At 46.4% G+C, this 27052-nt stretch overlaps 1 protein-coding gene, 1 long non-coding RNA gene and 1 pseudogene across 2 annotated transcripts; 1 reads left to right on the top strand and 2 right to left on the bottom strand.

Moving 5' to 3' along the window:
• Positions 1-209: 209 nt before the first annotated feature.
• On the bottom strand, positions 210-16171 carry mecp2 (methyl CpG binding protein 2). Its single transcript, XM_011473015.4, has 6 exons — positions 16071-16171; positions 8925-9078; positions 8644-8840; positions 8362-8555; positions 8168-8289; positions 210-6317 (listed from the first exon to the last, which is right to left on the bottom strand). Exons 1-6 carry the CDS (start codon positions 16100-16102, stop codon positions 4119-4121), a joined length of 2898 nt encoding a protein of 965 aa, XP_011471317.1. The 5' UTR covers positions 16103-16171; the 3' UTR covers positions 210-4118.
• LOC144993954 (uncharacterized) lies at positions 10758-14319 on the bottom strand (annotated as a pseudogene).
• LOC105353676 (uncharacterized) lies at positions 15764-19077 on the top strand. Its single transcript, XR_908398.4, has 3 exons — positions 15764-15902; positions 18787-18866; positions 18943-19077. It is a non-coding gene; the product is annotated as an uncharacterized LOC105353676 (long non-coding RNA).
• The last annotated feature ends 7975 nt before the right edge of the window (positions 19078-27052 follow it).

Genomic DNA, 27052 nt, shown 5'->3' with positions numbered 1-27052 from the left:
GCCGAGTGGGTCACCGCTCCTGGTCCTTTTCCATTCTACACCTGCGTTGGTTTAAATTCTGAACAGCAGTGAAGTTCTCAGTATTTTCTTATTGAGGCTCTTTATTCTTTTGGAACACATGAGATCCACATGAGATCCACGGGTTCTTCTGCTCCGTCCACGGTTGAAGGGCAGAAGGCAAGTGGAGTCAATCAGCCACACAACACACGTGAGGGGACACCAAACGCTTTTAGTGAGAAAGAAAAATAAGAAAACAGATAAAAACTAGTTTTGTCTACAGCAACAGTGAGTTCTGGAGTTTCACTGAACCAGAGAAAAGCGGAATATTCATCCTGGATATTAGCAACTATGAAGTCACCGCACATCACTAAGTCTAGAAACACAACATGGCTCAGCTGACATGGTGGCTTCTGGCAAGACGCACAACAATATAGGCACTAAACTCAGGAACATGCAATATGTTGGCTGGTTACTGCGGTCGAGGCCGGTACGATTCAGTTTAGGACCCCTATGGGGACACTCGACTGCAAGTCTGAAGAACAGACCAAAGAGGAGGATCTCTGAAGGTTCAGGGCCGAGAGTCACAGAATCCCAACAACATATCTGCAGAAAGAAATGATTTATCCAAAGGTAGGGGTTTTCTGACAACGGTCCGTGTGCGCTTGTGCTGCTGCAGGTTCACTGGGTCCACCGTCTGACAACCACATCAAACTCAGAACGACTATGGTGGGACTCTTTCAGTGGGTCATTCCCATCGCGTTCAGACATCCGTGTTGCTCGTTCGTCCGTGTTGCCTCTTTACAGTCTTCTTTCACAAAATAAAAAGATGTTCGGGCTGCACGGTAGAGAAGTGGTCAGTGCTCCCTTCAGCACAAAGTACTACATTTGAAGTTTATTCTATCAAGTATACTTGAGTATAAATATAACAAGTATACTATAGATCATGTACGTGTGGTGTAGGAAGTACACAAACTGAATACCTTTTCAGACTAAATTGGAACATTTTAAGTTTACAATACATAGATGGCATATAAAAAGTAAACTTCAAGTATACTGCCTGATTTTTAGAACAGACTAAGGATACTTGTAGTACACTCAAATAGACTACTTTTTGCCAAGGGTCTCAGCTCATAGCGAGAAGGTCCTGGTTCAAATCCCAGCCAGGACCTTGCTGTGTGGAGTTTGCGTGCTTCAAAGGTTCGTTGGTGTCTCTAAACGGCCCGTAGGTGTGCATGTGAGTGGGGATTGAGTAGCTTTTCCCAAACCGTTAAGGCACAAACAACACCCACTTCCTGTTTGTGTAGCTGGCTCAGTGAAGAGGGACCGCTGACTCGTTGGTACAACCAGACTCGAGCCCCGTCCAGCTGGACTCCTTACTCTACAGTAAGGCCAGATTCGAAATCTTCCCCTATCCCTACATCTAGTCCTCCTAACAGAGAGTTATGGAAAATGTTGCTTTCTAGTTCGGACGTTACTACCACTCGATGACGTTACCAATAGTCACCAGTGAACAGTGGATCAGTCTCTCCAGTCATCAGTAGATGTCTGGATAACAGAGTCTGGACAGGGTCTGACTTGGCAGCTTGGCAGACATGGACTAAAACTAGGTAAACACGCATGTGTCACACTGGAGTGTTGCTACCTGAGTAACCCTTGTGCTATCCAAGGCACTTTAACATTGGGAGTTGGGTCATCTAGACCCACTAGACAATGCTCTGAACCTTTTTTCTTCAATGATTTGTGATCTTCACTGGTGTCCATGGATTACATGAAATCTTTCCACCTTTATCCACCTTTGTCATGGTAGAGAGAACATGTCAAAGTAAGGGTGGGGTCTTCTAAGATAGCACAAGGGTTAAGGGCATCTCCATAAGCTAAAGTTGGAAGAGTCTTGGTGCGAAATGTTGGTACAGTGCAAATCTGGCTCCAGGCCTTTTCTACACAGCTCTACTCTGATATATGAAAGACCTGGTGTCATAGAACTCCGGCTCAGCACCAACCGCAGTTTTTAATTTCTCCTTCATGATCAATTTACAAAGGGTTGGCACTTCAGTGAGTTACAAGGAACACCCTCCATCCATCACTACCAAATCAGTCCCCGATTGGGAGTGGAGTTTGACCTGGTTTAACATTTTTGTACACAAAGCCCAAAAATGGTCATAGAAACTTGCGTAGCTACACTTGAACACGAGAGTTTTGAATAGGAAAGCCCAAAATGTGCATTTACATGGACTTTTTATTTGGAAGTGTCCGCTTGAATGTGCGTCGCTAAGGGTGGTGTGAATGTGGCTTTGAACCTCAGCTGTGGTCCTAGGACTATAAGGGAACCAGGACTTCCTGCAGAACCCTTAGCAAAAACTCAGTGATCCCAGCAGCACATGGATTTCTTGCACTGTTCAGGTGCAGGTAAGCTCACCAAACTCTTAAGGTTGATGCTGAAAGATGGAAACTCAGAGCAGCCTGTGATCATGTGACCTGCAGCGGAACGTGGCAAACAGACAGCAGTAGTTTGCGGTCACCTCTGTGTGGTGGGGCATGACTCAGAGGAGATCCTGTGACTCTCAGGCTGAAGCTCAGACACTGCCGTTTGCACATCTCAGTCCAGACAAAGCTGAGGTGGACCACAGACCAGCTCCTGGTTTCATCGGTCCACATGAAGACCCACAGGTGAGCAACAAGCAGGTGGTTGATTGTAAGGAGGGGGGGGGGCAAACTGATCCTGACGTTAAAGATGACGGTATAAATGCTCCCCCCCCCCCACACACACACATACACACTACCAAATGGGTTTGGTTGGGTTTTTAAAGTGCTTCCTTTGGAGACGAAATATCATGAAAACAAACAGACTTCTGATGAGCAGCTCGCTAACAGCTGGCATGTTCCTACTACACCCCCCCTCCCGCCCCTCCCTTTCTGCATGGGGCACAGAGGGCCACTACTTGCCAAACAGGAGGGGGGCTTTGTAGACGCCGAACAGGGAGGTGGGCCGGCCCTCTTCCTGCTTGAATAAAGTTTAAAATGGAATAAAGATAAAGCAAATAAGTGAGAAGAAAGCGTTTAAGGTGCAGAGGGTACGGTGGCCCTGAAGGGCAAATGACAGCAACAAATCTCTCAACGCAAAAACCTTTGAAAGATTACAACAATTAAAAAAGAAAAAAAAAAAAACTTCACATTTCAGAAATCGAAACAAAATGCCAGAAAACAAAAAGTAATTTCAAGAAATCCAAATGAAATGTTGTAAAAATGAAACAAAATAAGAAAGCGGAGACGGTTGGTATGATGGGAAATCCCTAACATGACGATGTTTGAGTTTAGAAGTAGCGGCGAAGCAGGAGGACGTTTAGCCTGAAGTGTGGGGAAGAGCTGGTTGACCAATCACAGAAAGTTTGCAGCGGCCAGAAGCTTCAAGAAGTTTGCCACATAACTTCCTGTTGAAAAGGTGAACAACCACATCCCATAATACCCACCATCTCCAGTTTCTTCTTTTGTTTTGGTCTTAAACATTTCATTTGGATTTCTGGAAATTAGTTTTGTCCTTTGTAACATTTCCTTTATAGTTAGGATCTTGTATTTTTTTAATTTATTTGGATTTCTGAAATGTTTTGGTTTGAAAATGTAATGTTGTCTTTTGTTATTACTTGTGTTGGTTTTTACATTGCTGTTGTGATCTTTCACACGTTTTTGTGGTGAGTGATTTGTACTTCAGGGCCACCGTAGGACAGCGCCTCACATCTGCTCTGAGGCCTTCAGGACCATCATCACACTCTGACAGTAACACGAGTTTAAAGCTCTAGAAAACAGACATAAGAATGCTGACAAACAAAAACTAAACAGGTTATATTCTGGAAGCAACATCTGGTCAGAGTAATGTGTTAAGCATCACGGTTTCAAACCCATCCCACAGAGACCAGCGGGACACAACAGCTGCCTTTTGATTATATACACACACATACACACACGCACACACACAGTTTGGTTTTGACTCTGGCCGTCGCTACAGACCAGCGTCTCCTCAAACCCGCAGTCCAAACAGAAGCTGCGCTGCTCCTTCAGGCCTGTGAGGCGCCCCCACCCCTAGCAGCCCGGCCACAGTCCCCCGCCTGGTTCTGTCCGACCAATCAGCTAACCCTCTCGCTGACGGCAGTTCTCGACTCCACAGTCTCCTCACGGCTGGGATGGGGGACAGCAGGGACAATGTCCTCTGGCAGCCTCACCCTACCATCGACACCCGCCGCCCCGCTGGCTCCTGGGGGGGTTGGAGGCACTGACGTGCTGTTTGACTCTCTGTTCTCAGGTGTTGTGATGGGCTCCCCCCTCCCCTCGGCCCTCATACCCTCCACTCCGACCTCTTTTCTCACAAGCTGGCTGTCCCGGCTGGGCCGTGTGGTACTCAGGTCCTGGGGCTCAGTCTGGTTCTGCGGGACAGGGACAGGGTTGGTCGGAGTGAAAGTAGGGGGAGAAGGGTGGAGTGCATGCGGAGTAGTTAGCTGAGTGGGGGGCTCAGGATGTTGTATATGACTCCTCTGAAACTGGGGCTGCACTTGAGAATGGAGCACAGACGGTCTGGAATGGGACGTAGGGTGTCTAGGTTGGGGTCTGCACTGTGGCTGGATTTGGTGTTGCAGAGGGGGCTTTATCTGTGGTTGGGGCACTTCATGCTGAGACTGGGGTACAAGCTGAGGTTGGGAAGAGGTCCTGTCCTGGGGGTCGGAATGGGACTCGGTCTGGATTCTGGATTGTGGAAGAGACTGTATCTGGGAGGGGATCCTTGTGTGAGGTTGGCCCTCAAGTCGTGTTGTGGTCTGAGTCTCTGGGTGAGAATGAAGCTGGGTGGAGATTCTGGGTTGGGGTAGAGACTGTGATTGGGCTAAGGTTCTAGGCTGGGGTTGAAACTTGTGCTGGCCTTGAAGTTGGCCCCTAAATTGTGTTGGGGTCCTGGTCAGAGGCTGTGATGGGGCTCTTGGTTGGGGTTGGGACTGGGGTTGTGTTGGGGTCCTGGTCGGAAGCTTAGACTGGGATTGGAGTGAAATTCTGCTGTGACTGTGGAGTTGAGGCTGAAGCGACGAATGAGGTGGGGACTGTTGTCTCATCTGGGAAATGGCTTGGGGTGAAGCTTGTTTTAGAAGCTGAGGTGCTGTAGGTGGTTGGGTTTGGGACTGCGGGTGTCTGGTTTGCTGTGGATGAACCTGTAGCTTGGGTGTGGATTGAGATGGGTCCTGCTGAGCCTGAAGCTGTGTTCTGTGCTGAGATGGGGAGTGGGCAGGTTTTGACTGGAGTTTCTGACTGTTAGACTGGGGAGGACTGTGGATTTGGGGGGAGGACTGAAATCTTTGGGCTGGGGGCTGGGCCATGACATGCCAGGCAGAGGAGGACTGGGGTACCAGCTGTTGAGTATGGGCTTGTGTCTGACTGGGATCCTGCGACTGAAGGCAGGGCTGGGGAACACGAGGATGAGGCTTGGGCTCAGACCCAGCAACGAATTTCTGTCCAGGAAGTGGCCCGAGTGCCACTTGCCGGGACACATCAGGGTTGAGCTCAGGCCCGCTGTGGGATATTACCTGTGGCTTTGACTTACGGGAAGAGTCCGAGTGTTGGGTGACTGGAGAGAGGGCAGGACGCGAGCGCTGGTCTAACCCTGCCGCAGACGCCTGTTGGTGGCAATGATGGTGATGTTGGTGGTGTTTGCGAGGTGGTCTCTCCTTCCTTTTGTGGCTTTTTGAATGGCCGGTGCTACTTCTGCCACCTCCTCCTTCATCCTCACCGGCTTCTGGTTGTCTGCTGCCTTCATCTCCTGTTTTCTCCTTATGCTTACGCCCCTTTTGTGTCTGCGGGCCCCCAGAACCAGCAGAGCTCTTCAGTGACTGTGCCTGGCTCTGTTCAGGGGGGGTTTCCTGAAGATCCAAACAGGAAGCCCCCTCTGCTGTTCCTCCTTCCTCTGCCAAAGCTTTCACTTGGCTCTCAGCAGGCGTCACCACGGGCATGTGAACAGTCTCCACATCCTCCACCGTCTCCCTTGTTTTGCGTTTTTTAATGGGCAGAGCGGTTTCCTGGACAGTTGGCTTGACGGTTGACTCCTTTCCAGCTCTCTGTTTGGCCTCAGCAGCCAAGATGGCGGTGACAGCGTAGCTTCCAGCTGCTGAACTACTGGACGATGTTGCAGAGGAGGTGGAGGCTGTGGCAGCTGCCGCCGCTGTGGAGGACGCCACAGGTTTTCTCCCCCGTTTCTTAGAAGGGGGTTGAGGAGGAGGTTGGAGCTCCTGTTCAGACTTCCTCTTTCTGCCGGGGCGGGACTTGGAAGACAGGACAGGAGATGCCACCTGCAGATCAAATCAGCAAGGAGCATTAATGTTTGTCTTTAAGGAACGCCACACAACAGACAGAATTCAGTCACATTGTCTGACTTCCTTTGACCTGGTATGGAACTGGATGTGGAGTGACCTAGATCAGGATAAATGTATTTAGCAAGTCACACCCAAGCTCTACTATGCACAAAGACGGCAAGAAACACTCCAAGCAAAACCAATCCGATCCCATCCAAGATTCTGATGGCTGAGTTCAGTCTGCATCAGTTTAACAGTATTTCCATGATGAGCCATGTTAGTGACCAAGAGACTACAGGGAGGATCTGTGTAATGTGCTGAGTGTGCAAGTGGACGACTGTCCCAGGCCGTGTATGCAGTCTAGAATGAGGCTTTTATCCTGTAAGGGGGTGTTTTCTTGCCACTGAAATGATGGAGCACCAAAGGGAAAGAGGCATGCTTCTACCATTACTAGAAGTCTGATGCTCAGTTCCTCTGACACGGTCAGAGATAAGCTTTAGAAACAAATGGTGGTTTTTTTGTTGTGACTTTGTGCATTAGCCAAAACTGGTTTCTGTCACACTCCATCAGGTCTTTTTTTGTTATACATTTTCTTTTTTCATTTGTACATTTTTATGTGTAAATACATTTATGTGTAAACAAGTCTGTTAACTTTAGTCCAACTGAGGTGGAAGCCTGATGCCGTTTGTTCCGTCCCAGACTTTTGATCGCTCCATCATGGCGTCCTCCAGAGAGAAAGCTGATTTCAACAAACACGGCCCTCAAAAACATCAGGAACTTCTTCGTCACATCAGCAGACTCATCTAGACCCACTAACACTCAAACATCACATGCTCATCAAAAACAATCACAGGCCACAGTCCACTAAGGATTCTGAACAGGGAGCTCTTCCCACAACCGTTTGGACCTGTGATGAGGACGTCCATGCCCTCCTCCACCTGAGGCACACAAACATGTGACTACATCTGTGCCGAGTCCAGGTCACGAACAGGTCAGGTGACTCTCTATGGACTATTGCTGCGTTCACACTGAATTCGATTTGCGCGTAATTTTCGCTGCACGTCAGCCGCCGTCGACAAACGTGTTCAAAAACTTGACGCTCCCGCAGAGGAGCTACTGTTTTTAGCCTCATTGTTACATGGAAGCACTGAGTGCATATCTCATTTACATCACATAGAAGACACAGTGACGTAGAGAGACCAGGTTTATTGATTCTGAAGAGCTCTACTAAAACATCAGTAATCACGTCTCCATGTCTGCGTTCATGGCATCATTCAGAGACTCTCCCATATGATGGGCTTCACCGTCTACTGGAGGAGCTGCAGCTGAATGACGGCCCCTCTCAGCGCTACTGTCTGTGTCTTTGTGGCCCAGTGTGAAGACTTGCTGTCCCGCATTAGGAAAAATAAAAATGAGAATAAAGCTACAGGAACTTTTACTATTGTTTTGATAGAAAAAATATATCGATATTTTGAATTTCAGGAGGAGAACGATCAGATTCTCCTCCTTGTTGGTTTTGGATCGCATCATCAACATGTAAGATGCCTGATTGGTCCCTGACTGGTTGATGCTGCATGTCTTCTTTGCCAAAGTAAAGATCATTGAATTCTCGCTGAGCCACAATGCCCAAATCACGTCGCAATGCCCCAAAAGCGCTGCGGCCAGGCCAACACTCAAAGAGCAGCGCTGGACGCCTCATCGAGTCTGTACATTGACTTGGTGTTTGGTGTGAACGCAGCTTTAGGGCCACAGAGGTATGTGCAAATGGACAACTGCAGTTCTCTACAGGATGAGCCTCAAACCCCCCAACATACAAAAATCAAGAGAGCAGGTGCAGAGAAGGTTACCATGGTTCCAGTGGAGCTCTCTGCCTTGCCAATGGGCATTTTTACCAGGAGTTTGCCTGGGGTCCTCTCAACCACACGTTTCATGGCCACACCCTCAGTAGCCTGTCGCACCTTACCGCTGCCTACACAAAAACAAAGACAGAACTGCTGAATGCTGTTCCGCAGGTCCAGGTTACTTCTTGTAGTCTGAGTACCTTTGGGGCGCCCGCGGCCTCGCCCGGATGGTTTTACCACCTTTGGTTTCTTGGGAGAACGTTTTTCACGCCGGGAAGGGCTTCCACGACCAGTGACGGTGAAATCAAAGTCATTGGGGTCGGTGGTGGTGTCCCCAATCTTCTGGAAGTATGCCAATAGCTCCACCTTGGAGCGAAACGCCTTTCCTTCTGAGCTGCAAGGCAGAAAACATCAAAACCCCATCAGCCCCGCTGGTTCCGTTATTTTACTGCCTTGAATAGCATGTGGAGGGTGGAGCTTACTTGATCAGGTAAACGTCAAATTTTCCTGCAGAGCGTCCGGATTTCCTCTGTTTCAGTTTGCGGGTCCAGCCCTGTGGAAGTGTGGGGTCATCGTACAGGGGCCCACGGTCTCGAATGACGGAGCGCCGCTGTCTGGGAGATTCCTCCAATTCAGACCCTGGTCTTGGTTCTGAGGGACCGGCCTCTGGTTCAGTCTCCTGCAGGGAGGGAACGTACTCTGTAGACCCAAGCCTGTTAAAAAACCCTTTGGACTGTGCTGGGCCTAGCAGGGGTTTTCTTACCTGGCTCTGTGGTGGCGGCTTTGAAGCTGAGCCAGTTATGGCCACACCCTGCTCAACGTAAAGACGCTCTCGATGAGCCTTCTTGCTATGGGACTTGTCCCTGTTGGGAGCCTGGGGTTCAACTGGTCTTTCCTCACTCCCTGGCTCTGGCTCCCTGTGGAACACAAACATTACGTCTGTTAACTTTAGTCCCACTGAGGTGGAAGCCTGATGCCATTTGTCCTGTCCCAGACTTTTGATAGTTTCAACAAGGCGTCCTCCAGAGAGAAAGCTGATTTCAACAAACACGGCCCTCAAAAACATCAGGAACTTCTTCGTCCTCTCAGCAGATTCATGTGGTCCAAGTTAGAACATCTAGACCAACTCGCACTCAAATATCCCATGCTCATCAAAAACAATCACACATAATGGCTTAATATGGACAACAGAGCATGCACGAATGGGTGTGTAAACATGGGCTGACCCCCTATGTATACCGTCACCAACCTGGAATCCTGGAAGCCAAAAGGGGTCTAGACTCTAACCAGCATTTCAGAAGAACAAGGACCAGAACTATTGACCATTTATGAGAACTGGAGTGAGTCAGTGACATCACCCATAGAAAACGACTTACTCCCGGTTCCAATGAAAGGAAGGAATTCAGTCACATTTTTTTACGATACCATGTTGGAGCCAGACAACATAATAACTGGTGATTGGACCGAGTCGGTCTGAGCCAACATTTTTATGGCAAAAACATTCCAATCAGGACTGAGGTTATTGGAGGTCGACATCCCTACCACTTGAAAGCGGGCTCAGGAGAACCTGTCAATCAAACTTTTTCAGTGAGAACACCTGCTTTTATTGAGGCATCTGATTGGCCAGTTTATAACTTTCAAACAAATTATAGAGAACATGTTAAAAAGGTATCAGATCTAGAATGGTGATTCTGACCAATAGAATGACTGACAGCTTATTATTTCTCTATAGAAGTCTATAGGATTTTGGCTTCTTTGAGCCACCAGGTACTTCCTGTTTGGAACGCCGAGGGGGAGGAGTCACTCAGTCCAGTTCTCATATGCAGTCAATGGTCGCAACAATGACCAAAATTCCAGAACAAATCAGAACACATAGAGAAACTATCAGTTTTTCATGTCTGTCACAACTTTTTTTTTTAATGTCTGTATTTTGACTGTTTTGTTACTTAATGTAAACCAAATTGTACCATGGTCCAGGTGAAAACACAATTCTGATTGGCTTCAGGGTGTGGATTAAAAAGTCATAATCCACAGTGATAATGGACCCGGAGCAACAGAAACTCAGAACACAATAACAGTAATAATACTATTAGTATCTATAAATTGGTATCATATGGATTGTATTTCAATCATTAACGTGTTTGACAGAATAAAACAAAAACAGAGGTTGTGATGTTATTCCACAGTTTGTCACATCAGCAGAAAAGACGAGTGACTTCATAGGTTCCTTAACTTGATCATGTTGATGCAGAAGAAAAGAATGAGAGAAGGTGGAGGTGAAACCCCCAAGAAATTGAACTATTAAGACTTTGTTTCTTTAAAATAAACTTTTGCTTCGTCCAGGTCAAGCGGTAAGAGGTGAACTTTCTCTCTGAACTGATGCTTTAATTTATCATGATGTTCAGCATTTATATCGAAAATGAATTAGACCATAAAAAAACAACAAGATCAAAGTTCTACAAATTGATTGAATATTTCTGTCTTTCGTAAGTGAGCATGTTATAAGAGGGACGGCGAGGTGTGCATGGTCAGAAATGAATGGACTTTGTGGAAGCAACCAAAGCGGAGGATGGTTCAGGCATTCATTTTGGAATATGCACACCGTCGGGCATTACGTGTCTATTTTGTCCTGAATTCTGATCTAAACAAGTGGAGAGCAAAACATTTTTCTCTACTTTAGACTTTGTGTCGCCATCGCGACCAGCTACCATCTAAAACTCTTCCACTAGTTACCCCCAACTGTCTGACTGTCTTCGCCTCCTGCAGCTATTCCTGCTGTAGAACTGAGGCTGTAAGCCGCTGCTGCTGCTGCCTATAGTGCTGCAGCTGCTACTGATGTTGATTATGCTGCTTCTACTACTGTTGCTGGTGCTGCTGTTACTGCCGCTGCTGCTGTTACTGCCTCTGCTGTTGTTACTGCTGCTGCTGCTTTTACTGCCGCTGCTGCTGTTACTGTTACTGCTGCTGTTGTTACTGTTGCTACTGCTGCTGCTGTTACTGCTGCTGCTGTTGTTACTGCTGCTGCTGCTTTTACTGCCGCTGCTGCTGTTACTGCCGCTGCTGCTGCTACTGCTGTTACTGCTGCTGTTGTTACTGCTGCTGCTGCTTTTACTGCCGCTGCTGCTGTTACTGCCGCTGCTGCTGCTGTTACTGCCGCTGCTGCTGTTACTGCTGTTACTGCTGCTGCTGTTGTTACTGCTGCTGCTGCTTTTACTGCCGCTGCTGCTGTTACTGCCGCTGCTGTTGCTGTTACTGCTGCTGCTGCTGTTATTGCCGCTGCTGTTGCTGTTACTGCTGCTGCTGCTGTTATTGCCGCTGCTGTTGCTGTTACTGCTGCTGCTACTGTTGCTGCACTGTTACTGCTAGTGCTGCTGCTGCTGTTACTGCTAGTACTGCTGTTACTGCTGCTGCTGGTGCTGCCACTGTCGCAGTAACTGCCGCTGTTGTATCTGCTTCTGCTGCTGCTACTACTACTGATGTTGATGCTGCTGCTGTTGTTACTGCTGCTGCTGTTCCTGCTGCTGCTGCTGTTACTGCTACTGTTGTTACGGCTGCTGCTGTTACTGCCGCTGCTGTGGCTGCTGCTGCTGTTACTGCCGCTGCTGGTGTTACTGCCGCTGCTGGTGTTACTGCCGCTGCTGCTACTGCTGTTACTGGTGCTGCTGTTACTGTTACTGCTGCTGTTGTTACTGTTGCTGCTGCTGTTACTGCCGTTGCTGCTGTTCCTGCTGCTGCTGCTGTTACTGCTACTGTTGTTACGGCTGCTGCTGTTATTGCCGCTGCTGTGGCTGCTGCTGCTGTTACTACCGCTGCTGGTGTTACTGCCGCTGCTGCAACTGCTGTTACTGCTGCTGCTGTTACTGTTACTGCTGCTGTTGTTACTGTTGCTGCTGCTGTTACTGCTACTGTTGTTACGGCTGCTGCTGTTACTGCTGCTGCTGCTGCCGCTGCTGTGGCTGCTGCTGCTGTTACTACCGCTGCTGGTGTTACTGCCGCTGCTGCTACTGCTGTTACTGCTGCTGCTGTTACTGTTACTGCTGCTGTTGTTACTGTTGCTGCTGCTGTTACTGCTACTGTTGTTACGGCTGCTGCTGTTACTGCTGCTGCTGCTGTTACTGCCGCTGCTGTGGCTGCTGCTGCTGTTACTGCCGCTGCTGCTGTTACTGCCGCTGCTGTTGCTGTTACTGCTGCTGCTACTGTTGCTGCACTGTTACTGCTAGTGCTGCTGCTGCTGTTACTGCTAGTACTGCTGTTACTGCTGCTGCTGGTGCTGCCACTGTCGCAGTAACTGCCGCTGTTGTATCTGCTTCTGCTGCTGCTGCTGCTACTACTACTGATGTTGATGCTGCTGCTGTTGTTACTGCTGCTGCTGTTCCTGCTGCTGCTGCTGTTACTGCTACTGTTGTTACGGCTGCTGCTGTTACTGCCGCTGCTGTGGCTGCTGCTGCTGTTACTGCCGCTGCTGGTGTTACTGCCGCTGCTGCTACTGCTGTTACTGGTGCTGCTGTTACTGTTACTGCTGCTGCTGTTACTGCCGTTGCTGCTGTTCCTGCTGCTGCTGCTGTTACTGCTACTGTTGTTACGGCTGCTGCTGTTACTGCCGCTGCTGTGGCTGCTGCTGCTGTTACTACCGCTGCTGGTGTTACTGCCGCTGCTGCTACTGCTGTTACTGCTGCTGTTGTTACTGTTGCTGTTACTGCTGTTGCTGCTGTTCCTGCTGCTGCTGCTGTTACTGCTACTGTTGTTACGGCTGCTGCTGTTACTGCTGCCGCTGCTGTGGCTGCTGCTGCTGTTACTGCCGCTGCTGCTACTGCTCTTACTGTTACTGCTGCTGCTGTTACTGCTGCTGTTGTTACTGTTGCTGCTGCTGTTACTGCCGCTGCTGCTGTTACTGCCGTTGCTGCTGTTCCTGCTGCTGCTGCTGTTACTGCCGCTGCTGTGGCTGCTGCTGCTGTTACTGCCGCTGCTGGTGTTACTGCCGCTGCTGCTACTGCTGTTACTGCTGCTGCTGCTGCTGTTACTGCCGCTGCTGCTGTTACTGCCGTTGCTGCTGTTCCTGCTGCTGCTGCTGTTACTGCTACTGTTGTTACGGCTGCTGCTGTTACTGCTGCTGCTGCTGTTACTGCCGCTGCTGTGGCTGCTGCTGCTGTTACTGCCGCTGCTGGTGTTACTGCCGCTGCTGCTACTGCTGTTACTGCTGCTGCTGCTGCTGTTACTGCCGCTGCTGCTGCTGTTGCTGTTACTGCCGCTGCTGCTGCTGTTACTGCCGCTGCTGGTTTTACTGCCGCTGCTGCTACTGCTGTTACTGCTGCTTATGTTACTGTTACTGCTGCTGTTATTACTGTTGCTACTGCTGCTGCTGTTGTTACTGCTGCTGCTGCTTTTACTGCCGCTGCTGCTACTGCTGTTACTGTTACTGCTGCTGCTGTTACTGTTGCTGCACTGTTACTGCTGCTGCTGCTGCTGTTACGGCTGCTGCTGTTACTGCTGCTGCTGTTATTGCTAGTACTGCTGTTACTGCTGCTGCTTTTGCTGCTGTTGTTACTGCTGCTGCTGTTACTGCCGCTGCTGTGGCTGCTGCTGCTGCTGATACTGATGTTGATGATGCTGCTACTGCTGTTACTGCTGCTGTTACTGCTGCTACTGTTACTGCTGTTCCTGTTACTGCTGTTACTGGTGTTGATGATGCGGCTACTGCTGCTGCTGTTGCTGCTGCAGCTTCCTATCAGTGTTCTTCATGAATGTCTGAGTCTCTAACTGAAGCTTGTCTCGTCTTCTTCCTCTGTCAGCAGCTCCTCAACCTCAAACCTGCTGTTTTACTCGCTGATCTCTCTATCATCTCTTTCCTGATTGGCTGCTGGATTTTTCTCCAACATGGACAAACGGGAACAATGATTAGGAGAACACACAAAAATCTACACACGGCTGACCGAATGGTTTTTCGAAACAGACGCCAGCGTGAAAGCACGTGCTGCAAGATTAGCAGAACCTCAACAGTTCTGCACCAACATCCACTCTCATCTTTAGAACTAAAGTCTCTGAGAAGACTAGGAAATAATCTGATTTTCAGTCCAACCGTAAAACAGAAAGTAAACTACCAATAGACCAAAAAGATCGAATCCTTTTGGAAGCAAAACCAGAAGACAAACTGAAACCATGCTTAGAAATCTGGGTCAATTCCACTGGAAAACATCGACTGGCGCAAAGGCCAGAATCCTAATAATCCCAGAGTCATCTAATCCCAGACTAGAGCCCAGACGATGATAGTTATTGGGAAAAAGAAAAAAACAATGGCTGGAACAATTGCCTGTATAACGGAACTGGACTGAGAGAGTGTGAGGTCATCCATAGAAATGACTCAATTCTGGGTCAAATGCAATGAAGTCCATTCAGTTCCCCTTCTTTGCCATACAGACACTGTCAGGTCGGAACCAGACCCCTCCAATGAGCAGGTATTGGTTTGAGTCACGTTTCTATAGCAACCGCTCGCATCAATCAGAAGTGAGCTTGTGAAGAGTCGGCATCCCTTCTACCTGAAAGTGGGCTCAGGTGAATCAGTCAAACTGTTTCAATCGTTCAACTTTTACTGAGGCATCTGATTGGTCAGTTTATTATTTGAGTCACTTGAACTACAGAAAAGTATCATGAAAAAAATGTGGATTATCGACATGTTAAAAAAAAAAGTATCAGATCCAGAATGGTTCCTCTGACCAATAGAATGAGTGAGTGACAGCTGTTGGTTTCTCTATAGAAGTCTATGAGATTTTGGCTTCTTGGAACCAGGAGATACTTCCTGTTTGTAATGTCAGGGTGGGAGGGGCCGCTCAGTCCAGTTCTCATATACAGTCAATGACCAGAACACAGAGTAGAATCTCAGACCACAGTCTGATGACAGACACGAAGACCGGATTCAAAGACCGATCTGGATTCAGGGAACAAGTACCAGACCAGAACACAGGATGGGGCCACATTCCCATCCCAGGCTCCTGTGTGGCTGCACAGGTGTGTGTCTGTTAGTGAGTAAGTGCATGCAAGCATGTCTTTTGTGTGTATGTTTCTGAATGTGTGGCTGTTTGCTGGTGTGAAAAAAAAGAACACAAACAGGAAGCGATGAACCGGATTTGCTGCACATGCACCCTTCGTGTTGCTTATAGGCACTAAAGAGCATGGCAGAGTTTCTTCTCTTGGGTGTCGTGCAGACCTCAGTGCTGTAGGTCAAAAAGTTTGGTCAATGTTGTGTACAGTTAGGATAAAGTTAGGTTCAAATCTAGAGCCTCAAGTCTGGTTTAGGTCAGGTTGGACCTTTTTTCGGCTCTGGTTATTATCTCGTTAAAGTAGGGGTTAAAGCCATAACAAAGTTAGGGGACGGCGTGTTCAAAGACAGGCTAAAGTAAGGTTAATCTGCAATGACAGGCACTGCTCAGTCCAGACAGGATGAACGCGCGGGCACTCGCGTGTGTGTGTGTGTGTGTGTGGGGGGGGGGGGGGGGTGTTAAGTCAGTCGCCACCCCTCCTTCTTTCCTTCCAAACACTGCGCGTGCGTGCGCGTGCGAGCTTAGAACCTAGCGGCCGTTAGCTGGCTGGCTGCACGCTTCACGCGGCGGGTGGAGCGGACGGGGGCGCTAGGCTCGGACTCTCCGCTGACGACCTCGGGGCTTCCTGTGGAGTTGTACTGAAGTGAACCGTGGGGGCAGCGTCAGGGAGCGGGCTAGGCTAGCCCGCTTAGCTCAGCTCAGCTAAAGTACGGACTTAGCAGCAAGTTGGTGACGTATTCGCGCTAACCCCGCTCCGCGGAGAGGGCCAGGGGTAAAAAACAACGCACTTTGACTGGGATAAAACGCTTGAGAGTCGGGTCTAGTGGAGCCGCGCGCGGTTGCGCAGTGACGGAAGAAGAATATGAAACACTTACAGCCTCTCCTCCGCGCTCTCCACAGCGGCCATTTTTATTTAAATAAATAATTTTATATAAAAAAAGCCAAACAGCCCCTCCACCGCACCCCGCCCCCTCCGTCACAACACGCATCGCGAGATCTGCGCTCAATTAAGTTGTATTTATCTGCGCAGGGACGCAGTGGTCTCGCGAGAGATGAGCCACAAATGTGCATGACGAAGTGAGGGGTGTTCAGGGTCTGCTGGACTGTGGGATAAAAGGCGAACATACTAACAAAAGATCGATTTATCATTAATCAATCACATGAGTTTGCAAAAAGTCATCACCTGACTGAAATCACGATAAAAACAACATGAGCACGGATATAAAGACAAACTGTCTTTGTTTTTGCTTAGTTTAGATGTTGAGTTGATTGATATACTGAATCTTGTGGGGGTTTTGTCCCACGTGAATTCTCTATCATTGGGAATAAATAACAAGCTAGAAAAAGTGTTTTTCATGCAATGAACACTGACTGCTGAAGATGCTTCAGTGTAATTTAAAATACTAACTGCACATTTGAAGCTGACATAAGAGTCACCAAATGTTTATTTTATGTTACTCTCTTTATCCTAAATTGGTTGAGAAAAACGAATTCAGGCAAAAAGCTGACATGAACTGTAAAAGCTGTCCAGGTTATTAGAAAAAAAATTAATTAAAGAAAGTCAAAACTGTTTGAAACAAATATGAATCAAATATAAAAGGATTTATAATAGAATAACAAGCAAACATGTGTTTTCTATGCAACTGTAATTGTCACTTTAAAAAGTTATAATAAATAAATAATGAGTAATTTAACATTAAGGAGTAGTTACATTTATCTTTCATTACATTTAGTTACATGTATAAGTTATATCTGGCCCTTTGAGGACAGCCGCTATGCTGATGTGGCCCTCAGTGAAAATGAGTTTGACACCCCTGATCTAGATTATGGAAAAAAAGAAAATTGATTTCATTATGTTATGTGTCCATGAAAACAGTGAAGGCAGAAGCCGTGTGCCTCAGGTCTAATTGGTGGAGCTGAAGGTTCCTCCTGGCGTGAACAGGTTCTGTTAAATTCTGTCATTATTTAGGTCAGCTGTTTTCAGGACAAAGCTCATATGAGCTCTTCTTCTGTTCAGCACCACCTGGAACCAGCTGGTTTGCCTTTCCTGTGCCACCGGGATAGCGTGGGAGTTCACTGATTGGCTCATGCTGAGTCTCTGGTGTGGGTGCAGGCTCTGCCTCCTTGGGACCGTTAAACCTTTGGGTCGGTTCCTCCTGCCCTCTGTTTGGATTTATTTCATGCAGCCTGTGAGGAGCTTTCTTTTCTGGGTGCTTCACGAAACTGTGGGCGGGGCCTTTTTAGTCATCTGTTTAACCCTCCAGTTTTAAATCCCCTCGTACTATATCAAGGGTGGCGGACATGCGGCTCTCAGCCAATGAGTGCGGCTCTTTGTGTCTCATCGTATTGTAGCAACCTGGGGGTTAGCCCCGCCTTCAGCCCCTAAGACTCATGGGAAGTGGGGAATCTTGGGTGAAAACCAAGAGTGAGAGGGCTGGGAACACAAGTGACATCCATGCTGTTTGACTGTTTGTGTGTGTTCGAATGATTGAGGATTGATGCGGAAAAGGAGACTTTGCTTCTCTGCCTACTTCTTCCTTTCTGAGACTTTCTGGGGCTGTGCAGCGTATGGAGTATGGACAGCACTCCGATGAAGCTACATCGGGGTCACTGACATAAGGTGTCAATACAGTGCCTAAAGAATTGCACAGCAAAACAGTAAAACCGCGCATCAAAACCCCAAATCTGAGAATCAAAATGCATAAATTGAGAACCAAAACGTATAATTTGCAACCAAAAGCGATAACCCAAAGCACAATCATATTTCTCAGTTCCCGATTTTTTTTCTCGCCATTCTGGAATCCTGTTTTTGAGTTGCAGTTTTATTTTGAAATCATATTTTTGAGTTGCGCTTTTATTTTTTGCGCTTTTGATTCTAAAACCTGTCGACACGTAAAAACAGCGACATGTCAGTCAAGGAGAGGGGAGGTGGGACATCCCCACATCCAGAAGCTCATTGGCTACCGAATAACGCCGAGTCTTGCGTCAACATAATAGTTTAGAATGTGCCGGTCAGTTTTTCATATCCATACTATTTTAAACTATCAAAAGTGTACTTTATGTAACCAGAGGACGCCAGCACAGTCAGATGAGGAGCTCCACCAGTAGCTGCTAGTGAAAAAAGATGTTCGAAAGTAAGACGTTGCATGAAAAACTACCACCATTGTTCTCCTGTGTTAGCATGCTAGCTAGCTCAATGCTAGCGGGTTTTCCAGCTCTTTTCATGACTTTTATAAATTAAAAAAAGTCGATTTTTTACGACAATGTCAGGATCGGTCATGTTAAACCTGGGAATAATTGCTTGTGAATTGTCACTAGGATTAATCAAATTTTTTTTTTCAAGAAGCACATTCATGTATAACATAAGGTTTCTCAATATTTTTTAGGGTTTACAGAGGGAATTGAACAGAGCAACAATATTGCTGTGCCTTATTTACAAAATGTATGAGTCTGACTGCACTATACAGACCAGCAAAAACAGGCTTTATTCCCCTTAAAATTCCAGTATTAAACATCAATAAAATTATTAATTTTTTTTTAATTAGGTGGTGGTTTTAAAATGGACTATTCCTGTCTGTTGTTTTCTATAAGGGCCATTGTTATGCATGCCATAACAAAAAAGGCGGAAATACTGAGCCAGCTACCACGTGGATGTCTACAACTTATTGAAGGTCATGCAAACAATTTTAATTTAATTTCTTTCTTCTTTTTTGGTTAATTGACTTTGCTTTTTTTGTTTCTTTCCAGATGCAGGCCCCAAAGACGTCCCTGGTGTGATGCAAAGGTTGTCTGGCAGGCTCACGGACATCTCCTGTTAACTGAAGAGAAGCATTTAAAATAGTTGTCCATTTTGGGCTTCAACACTGAATGAGGCCGGCTGCCTCCAGGGACTCCTCAACCCCACTGCACTGGTGGGTAGCCAACTAACAACACCAAGGGATATCTCCAATCCAACCCTTGCCAGGAGGAACCTGCTCAGGGCCCAAATACACACACAAACACACCACAACCCCAAACGTGATTAAAAGAAAACACAAAACAGAGGAGTTGCACCTGAGCAGGACACAACTACTTGTAGGCCGAAACAGGGGTATAGCACCCACCAGCTACCATAAGGATAAAGGGAAAAAGCAGCCACGGTTTAAAAATGGATAAAACAAGTGTGTCAAGTTTGATTAAAACATTAAAAACAATGACTTAAAAACACTATAAGCAAAACAGCAGTGGTAACTCTGCTGGAAAAAAAGACAAATAAGTTAGTTCTCCCTGGGTCAAACACATCATGTTTACAAACCCTTTTGTTACCTCTCATGCCCCAGCGTCAGAACTCATTCCACCACTTGTTAATATAAATAAATAAATAAATAAAATGTTGCAAACTCAAATTCTCAAGAACTTTAGTAAAAGGACTCAAATGATCAAAAACTTGAGTAAAAAAAAAAAAGGTCCACATGTCAAGATCACTCACCATGGCCAAACCAGCAAACCAGAGTCTAGTTGGAACTCCCACAGCTGCCATTTATCAGCCTCATTGGCCAATCACAGCTCAACAGACAGGTGGTGGCCATGAATGTTAGCCTATGGTGCACCATTAGGGACAAACTACCACCCACAGCCCTGTCTGTCACATTCCAGTCCCCCTTTTGTATCAGTGCCCCACGGATAAAAACAAAAAACAAATCTACCTACTTAATACCATAGTCCAAAACGTCAGTAACGCAACCCTTTCGCCCAGCTACCTGGGAGTTTGTCGCCCCATCTGCCGGATTTAGTACTGATGCTGGGAGATAATGCAAGTTTCTATGTCGTCCTGCTGTGGTGCGTCTAGACCTCCTCTGACCTTCTGCTTCAGCCCCAGTGGGTACCACAGGAGCTTGGAAAGGTTGTGTAGAATGGATGCACGGTTCCTGAGGTGTAGCATTGTCCATAAGGTCTCTTTGATGGGGGGTTCGTACATAAGATGGTTCAGGTTGGCCTCCTATGGGGTCAAGCATGACCCATGCACCCTGGTCGTCCTCCTCACCACTAGACTGCATTCTGGTTACTTGAGGCACTTCCTGCATGTGAGGCAGCTCTGAGGCCAGATCCACATTGGCCGCCTTCATCATAGTTCGGTGCACTTGACGAATCTTACCCAGATCTTGAACGGATGCAACTGAATACACAACTCCATCTGGTGCAGAGGCCTGTATTACCTTATGTAAGGTAGGACTCCAGGCTTCCTGAATCTTGGTGCGACCTCGTATGGTGCAGTTTTTCAGATATACTAGCTGCCCCTCTGCCAATATATCACAGAGGGTTTGTCGGTCATGCCGGTCTTTGCGCTTTAGAGCAGCCGCTGATGTTCTCGCACCCAGTCAGTCACTGGCCCCTCATCTGGCTCTTCTATCCTGCCCAGAAGGAAATCGACAGGCAGTTGAGGTTCTTGACCGAACATCAAGTAGTACGGTGACTCACCTGTTGACTGATGAATAGTTGTGTTGTAACAGAACACCAATTGAGGCAGGTATAATGGCCAGTGTCTTTTCCTCTCTGCTGGCAGTGAGCGCAACAGGTCATGCATTGTCTGATTAAACCGCTCACACTGCCCATTTCCCTGGGGGTGGTGTGGTGTAGTCCGGGATTTCTGCACTCCGTACAGGTTACACAGCTGACCAACAAGGGGCATTTTCAAAGCTGCGTCCTTGGTCGGAGTGGAGGCGAGCGGGAACCCCAAAACGAAAAAACCTCTTCCGAACAAGAGCGCTGGCCACCGTTGCGGCTTCCTGGTCTCTGGTAGGCATCTCCTGTGTGAATTTAGAAAACACATCCATCATTATCAAGACATGCTCTCTCACCGTCAGCAGCTGGCTACAGAAGGGTAAAGTCCACTGCTAAAATCTGGTTTGGGTGGGAAGCCAACAAATGCCCCATGGGTGCACTGAGTTTGGGCTGAGAGGTCGTGTACAGTCTTTGCACCACTGTTTAATATCATCGCTCATTCCTGGCCAATAACATCTCTGCCTTACTAGCTCAGTTGTGCGTTCAATCCCCTGGTGGCCGTGGTCATCATGCAACTGCTGCAGGACTTCTTTGAGGCAAATAGGCAACAGCAGTTTTAGGACCTCCTCCCCTCCATCTGGCCGCTGTACCTTGCGAAAGATTAAACCATCCTTACTTGTGATCTTGTCCCACTGCCGTACCAGTACTCGAACTGGTCCTGACAGTCTGAGATCTTTTACAGTATGTGAGAGAAAAGCAGAGATGGCCGACTGGGTTACCTGCGGCTCCTGTCGAACAGCTTGATGTGTAGCAACCGGAATGGCTACTCCTTCCAACATTGACCCAGTACTCATCCTTGCCATTGCTGTGGGTGGCTGCCAATTGGCCACAGCTGACACCTTGGATGGATCCGTAGATACTCCTTCACAGGGACCAGATGGCCAAGGTAATTAACCTCTTTCCTGCTGAAAAAACAACACTTTTCCAGCTTAACTTTTAGTCCTTCTTTCTGCAGTCGACTCAGCATCCTATCCAGACGATTTAAGTGGTCCTCCACACTGGAAGAGAACACAATGATATCATCCAGACATAGTAGGAGTAGTTGACAATGCTCTGCCCCAAACATCTTCTCTATGAACCGCTGAAAAGTAGCTGGCGCGTTGCACAAACCAAAGGGCAACCGGTTGAACTCAAATAGCCCAAATGGTGTGCAGAAAGCAGTCTTTGGGCGATCTCTCAGTCACCAACACTTGGTAGTAGCCACTAGCCAGGTCGAGCGTGGAGAACCGTTTGTCCCCACAAAGTGCATCCAAAGACTCCTCAATGCGGGGAAGAGGGAAGGCATCTTTCCTAGTCTTAGCAGCGATTAAGCTGCCGGTTAATCACGCACATTCGGAGGGAACCATCCTTCTTTTGCACCAGCACAATCGGAGAGGCATAGGGGCAACCACTTTCCCGGGGAACCTGACTATCCAACAGCTGTGGGCCTCATAATCAGAGGGGGGCAACCTCCTATATCGCTGTCTAACAGGCTTGTCATCGAGCAAACGGATGTCATGTGAAATCAGGGTAGTGCAGCCAAGATCAGTTTCGGATGCAGGGAAGACCGACTCGTGCCTCAACAGAAATGTCCTTACTTGTTCCTGTTCGGTCTGCGACAGCTCGGACAGATCAAGGTTCTGTTACTGTTGGCCAACACTACTAATGTTACTCTCATTGACCTTGATGGAGGCAGTAACTCCAGACTCCTGTGTAATCTCACAAATCCCTGAAGGGAGCCCTTGAACTGTAGTTGGGACTAGGTGACCCACGATACTTCGGGGGCACAGTTTTGTCTGAGTGAGCGCTTCATTAACAACTGAAAACCGTACCATTCTCCACACGAACCAATCAAGGTGAAACCAAGAGGCCATACGGTAATGGGCAACTAGCTGGTTCCAGCAGAACAGTCGAGACATTGCCAAAGTGTGGCGCGCAAGTGGCTGCTACCAACTTAACTGTACCTCCCGGTATTAGAATAGGCCTGCGGCCTCTAACCTTGGCCAGGTCTGTTCTGACTGGACAACACTGGGATTGATGACAATACTGTAGCGCCTGTTGCCATGGAGGTGAAGCATGCACTAGGGGTGGAAGATCAAACAAAGAAAGCCCATGCTGACCAAATAGCACATCATTGCACTGATTGATTACGTTCATCCCTAAAACATCCGGCACCGCAGGACGAGGCTGGTCTGAGGGGGATCCTTGACCACTAGCCACCCACGCTGAGGAATTACTTTTCCCAGCCCCTCAACCATGAACTCCACGTAGCCTGTGTAGGGAATGTCCAAACCATTGTCCGCAAGTAGGTGCAATCGATGACAGTGCTAAAGGTCATTCTTAAAATGCTCCAAGAAAAAGCTCTCCACCATAATAGACGCCATTGAACCTGTGTCTAACAGACAGTCCACAATTACCCGTCCCACTCTAACAGCTACCTTAGGGCACTGTGCAACAAGGGAGGTCAAGTTAGGGTCAACTGCATTCTCACTCTTGGAGGCAGTAAGGTACCCTTCCAACGTGTGGCTCAGCATGCTGGAGGGAACTAGTTTCCCACAACCTGGGAATTAGGACCACTATATGCCTGTTGGGGGGACAGGGTAGAAGGGCTCTGAGTGTGCACGCGTTTATTGTCACATTCTTTTGCATAATGACCCACTTGCTGGCATCGCCTACAAATGATGGCAGCACAGCTTGGCCGAGTTTGCCGCGGTGCTCTCTATAATATGGCCATAGCATCAATCATCTTATTAATCTGCTCTTGTTTTAAGATTAGAGCACGCAACTCCAGTTCAGGGCTAATGACACCAACTGAGCAAGGAGGGGTGATGGGCTTCACACTTGAACCTTGCATGGCACAAATAGAAGGGACTAGATATAGGCCACCACGACGATCCTGCCCTGGTCTGCCCTCACGGTCCCACTGAATTGCTATAGTCCGTGCCTCCCACATAGACATTTTTGGGGTTAAACGCACAAGCCTTTTTAACTCCCTATGAAGGTCTGAATCCAGTACATGTTCAATAAACTGGTCGCGTAATAACTTGTCTGATTGAGGCACAGACTCAGGGGAGGTCTGCTTAATCTTATCCATGACTGAGAGCAGGGCATGAGAATACTCTTGAAGGGATTCACCCTCCTGTCATGTTCTAGAGAAAAATCTCTCCTGCAAGGCTACATAGGAACTTGAACATCCATACAGCTCCTTCAGAATATTGATCTTTTCCAGTTTGCACACTTAGTTCCTCATTAACCGTCTTGATAAGATTGGATAACTGTCACCAAAATAAATTTGTATCATCAGCTAACAAAATAAATGTAGATGTTTTTGAAATTGTAAAATCAACGAGTTTTTCCAGAATTTATGAAAACTAGGGAAGTAATAAGATTTTCTATAATTTGTGAACAGGTGTTATCATAATTTTTGTAAATTGGTATAACTTTGGCCTTTTTAATTTAGTTTGAGACACAGCCAGTTTGCACTGATAAGTGACAAATATAAATATAAATAGGTTTAGAAATGGGATTTAGCACTTTTTTCACCAGAGACATGTCCGTACAATGATGATTGTTTTTATATATCTGAACAATACCTATAAGTTCTTGTTCATTGGCTGGAGTGAAAACATTTGTACGTGGATTTGTTTTAATTGGGTCTTTGAACATATCAGTCAAATGGTTTGGAATTTCTGCTGCTAAATCTGGATCGACATTTAAGATAAACGTATGAAATCGGTTTGTTACAATTTCCATATTGTAGGTTTTTTATTTCATTCCAAAAGTAATTTGGGTATGCTGTTTTGTTGGATTTATTATTATTTAAAACATTTATCAATCCCAAGTTCCTTTGATATAATTTATATTTTCATAGAAGTATTTTAAAATACAGTTTTTTACTTCCTCTTATGTTAGTTAACTTTATTTAATATTGTTCTGTTTCTTTTGTTCTTTTCTTGATACCACGTTTGTAAAGATTATTTTTCTTTTTACAGGCATTTAGTAATCCTTTTGTAAGCCAGGGGCATTGGATATTTTTATTAAGTTCTGTATCAATCAATTCTATCAATTTCATCAATTCTGTAAGGCCTTTACCGCCTGCCATCACACACAACACCAACCACACAGAACATTTTCGTCATGTTTTTTCTTTACAAACATTTTTTAATAGAAGTTTATTTGAAAAACTTTTCAGACATTTCTTTTAGGGGTTCTAGTCTTTTACCCAGATAAATGAAAAATATTCACTCATTCAAAATAAATGTTTAAAGCAATGCAAGCAACTTAAAGCTTAAGATCATAGATTATCCTGTGAATAATAAAAAACAAAACAGAGAATCAAAAAACATTTTAAATATTTTTGGAGCAAAAATCATCAGATTGTGAGGGAAGTCAGGGAATCAAACCCTGATTTCCTGTGTGCTATTCCTTTTCTGAACTGGACAACACATAGTCAGCAAAAACTGATCAGTCCATCATTCCAGTCAAATGTGTGGAAACACTTTGAATTTAGCAAAGTCATGTGACCATCCAGTGTCTAGAATGTTCTAAGAATGTTCCCTTTGGATTCTTTGGATGTAGAAAAACAACAGTGAGCTGAAATTTAGGAAACTAAAATGTGAATGTATTTGACATTCATTCTAGTTTACTTGTTTGTTTGAACACATATTTCATTTAGACTTGATGATCTTGAAGAAATCCAAGAATCTGGAAAACTTCACTGTTCAGTAGCAGGAATTTCTCTCTGAGTCACACTGGTAGATGTTCTGGATAAATAAATCTTGGATCCACTTTAGGATTAGAGAATTGGATAATTCAAAATGAACCAAAATCGACTATGAATCTTAACGACAACCACAAACATTGATATGAATCGACTAGTTAAGACGGATCATTACACCCCTACTGAGAACAGAGGGTCTGTTCAGGAAGCCCAGCCAAATTAAACATATAAAAAGTCAGAAAATAGTCTTAAGCGTGCCAAAAGGTGTTTTCTGTTACCTCACACTATCAGCATGAAGCTGGAGGCTTCATGCTGATAGTGACACCTGACACCCAGGAGAGGGGGGATCGGTAGAGAACAAGAAGTCACAGGCTATACTTCCTCAGCAGTTCTACCTGATGACAGATCAGGAGTCAGCCTCAAAGGAAACACTGCTGTCAAACCTAAGAGGAAGTCATCACCCACAACTTCCTGTTTTAAAATAAAAGTCTTTAAGCTGTCAGACATGAACAGTGGAGGCCCATGATGGCTTCTGGACCTCTGTGCCACTATTGTTTCATGGGTTTGTTCATCTGTGATGAGGGTAGCAGGGGGCACCAGGCTTTACTGATTCCTGAAGGTGTTTTAGGAAAAATGGTCCAGTGTGTGTGTGTGGGGGGGGGGGCAAAAGTGTTCAGGAACAGCATGCATGACAAGTATCGGTATTCAATTAACCCTTGTGCTATCCTAGGCACTTTACCATTGGGAGTTGGGTCATCTAGACCCACTAGACAGTGCTCTGAACCTTTTTTCTTCAATGATTTGTGATCTTCACTGGTGTCCATGGATTACATGAAATATTTCCACCTTTATCCACCTTTGTCATGGTTGGAAGAACACGTCAATGTAAGGGTGGGGTCATCTAAGATAGCACAAGGGTGAAATATTTGCGTGTTTGAACAAAGAGAAAAAATAAAAACTCCTTGCAGAAATGTAAAAACTATAATATTTTCAGATAAAAAGTAAAGAGATCCTTGATGTTTGAATCAGAAAAAGGTCAAAAAGACTAAAACATTTTTAAAGACCTACTCAAATCAGAATGGTGATCTTGGTGTTTTTAACATGTTCTCATAGCATTTGTCCTATGATGGAGGGCATATGTAAAGAAAATAAAGCTTAAAATTGTATTTCTGGGTATTTCTTCATTCACCTGCCACCTGACATCACCTGGCAGGGGATGTCTCCTTTTTCTTTTAGGGATTTCTCCTGTCTTATCTGCTTTGACTAGCACGTTTTTAATGGAATCCAGGAAAGGAGGATAAGGGGGTGGGGCTTGATGTTTGGACACACGCACTGTCTGTGACGCATGCTGCTGTCCATACTTGAATGTCATGAAGACAAGTGTCTGTGGTGTCTATCAGTTTCATCCGAAAATTAAACTTCTGCCTGCCTGCCTTCCTGCCCGTCTGCCTGTCTGTCCATTTCTTATGCAGAAATAAACTCACATTAGCAATATTTACATTTATTAAAATAAATGAAGTTATAGTAAAATCTACAAATGAAGATGCGGCTGACATTAGCTTGAAATTCTAGTTCATTCAATGCTTTTAATTTGTTAGCGGCGGCCGGATGCGGATC

The sequence above is a fragment of the Oryzias latipes genome, chromosome 7 (genome assembly GCF_053564925.1).
Source record: "Oryzias latipes strain Hd-rR chromosome 7, Olatipes_Hd-rR_3.1".
NCBI classification, from domain to species: Eukaryota; Metazoa; Chordata; class Actinopteri; order Beloniformes; family Adrianichthyidae; genus Oryzias; species Oryzias latipes.
This window is presented reverse-complemented; position numbering and strand designations above follow the sequence as displayed.

Bases quoted from the DNA above. Each gene is read 5' to 3' on its own strand.
- mecp2 (XM_011473015.4), bottom strand. From the start codon at position 16,102: ATGGCCGCTGTGGAGAGCGCGGAGGAGAGGCT. The intron at 9,079-16,070 runs GTAAGTGTTTCA...TGTGTTCCACAG, and splicing joins GAGAGCGCGGAGGAGAGGCT to GGAGCCAGAGCCAGGGAGTG. The intron at 6,318-8,167 runs GTAACCTTCTCT...TTTGATCTGCAG, and splicing joins AGAGCTCCACTGGAACCATG to GTGGCATCTCCTGTCCTGTC.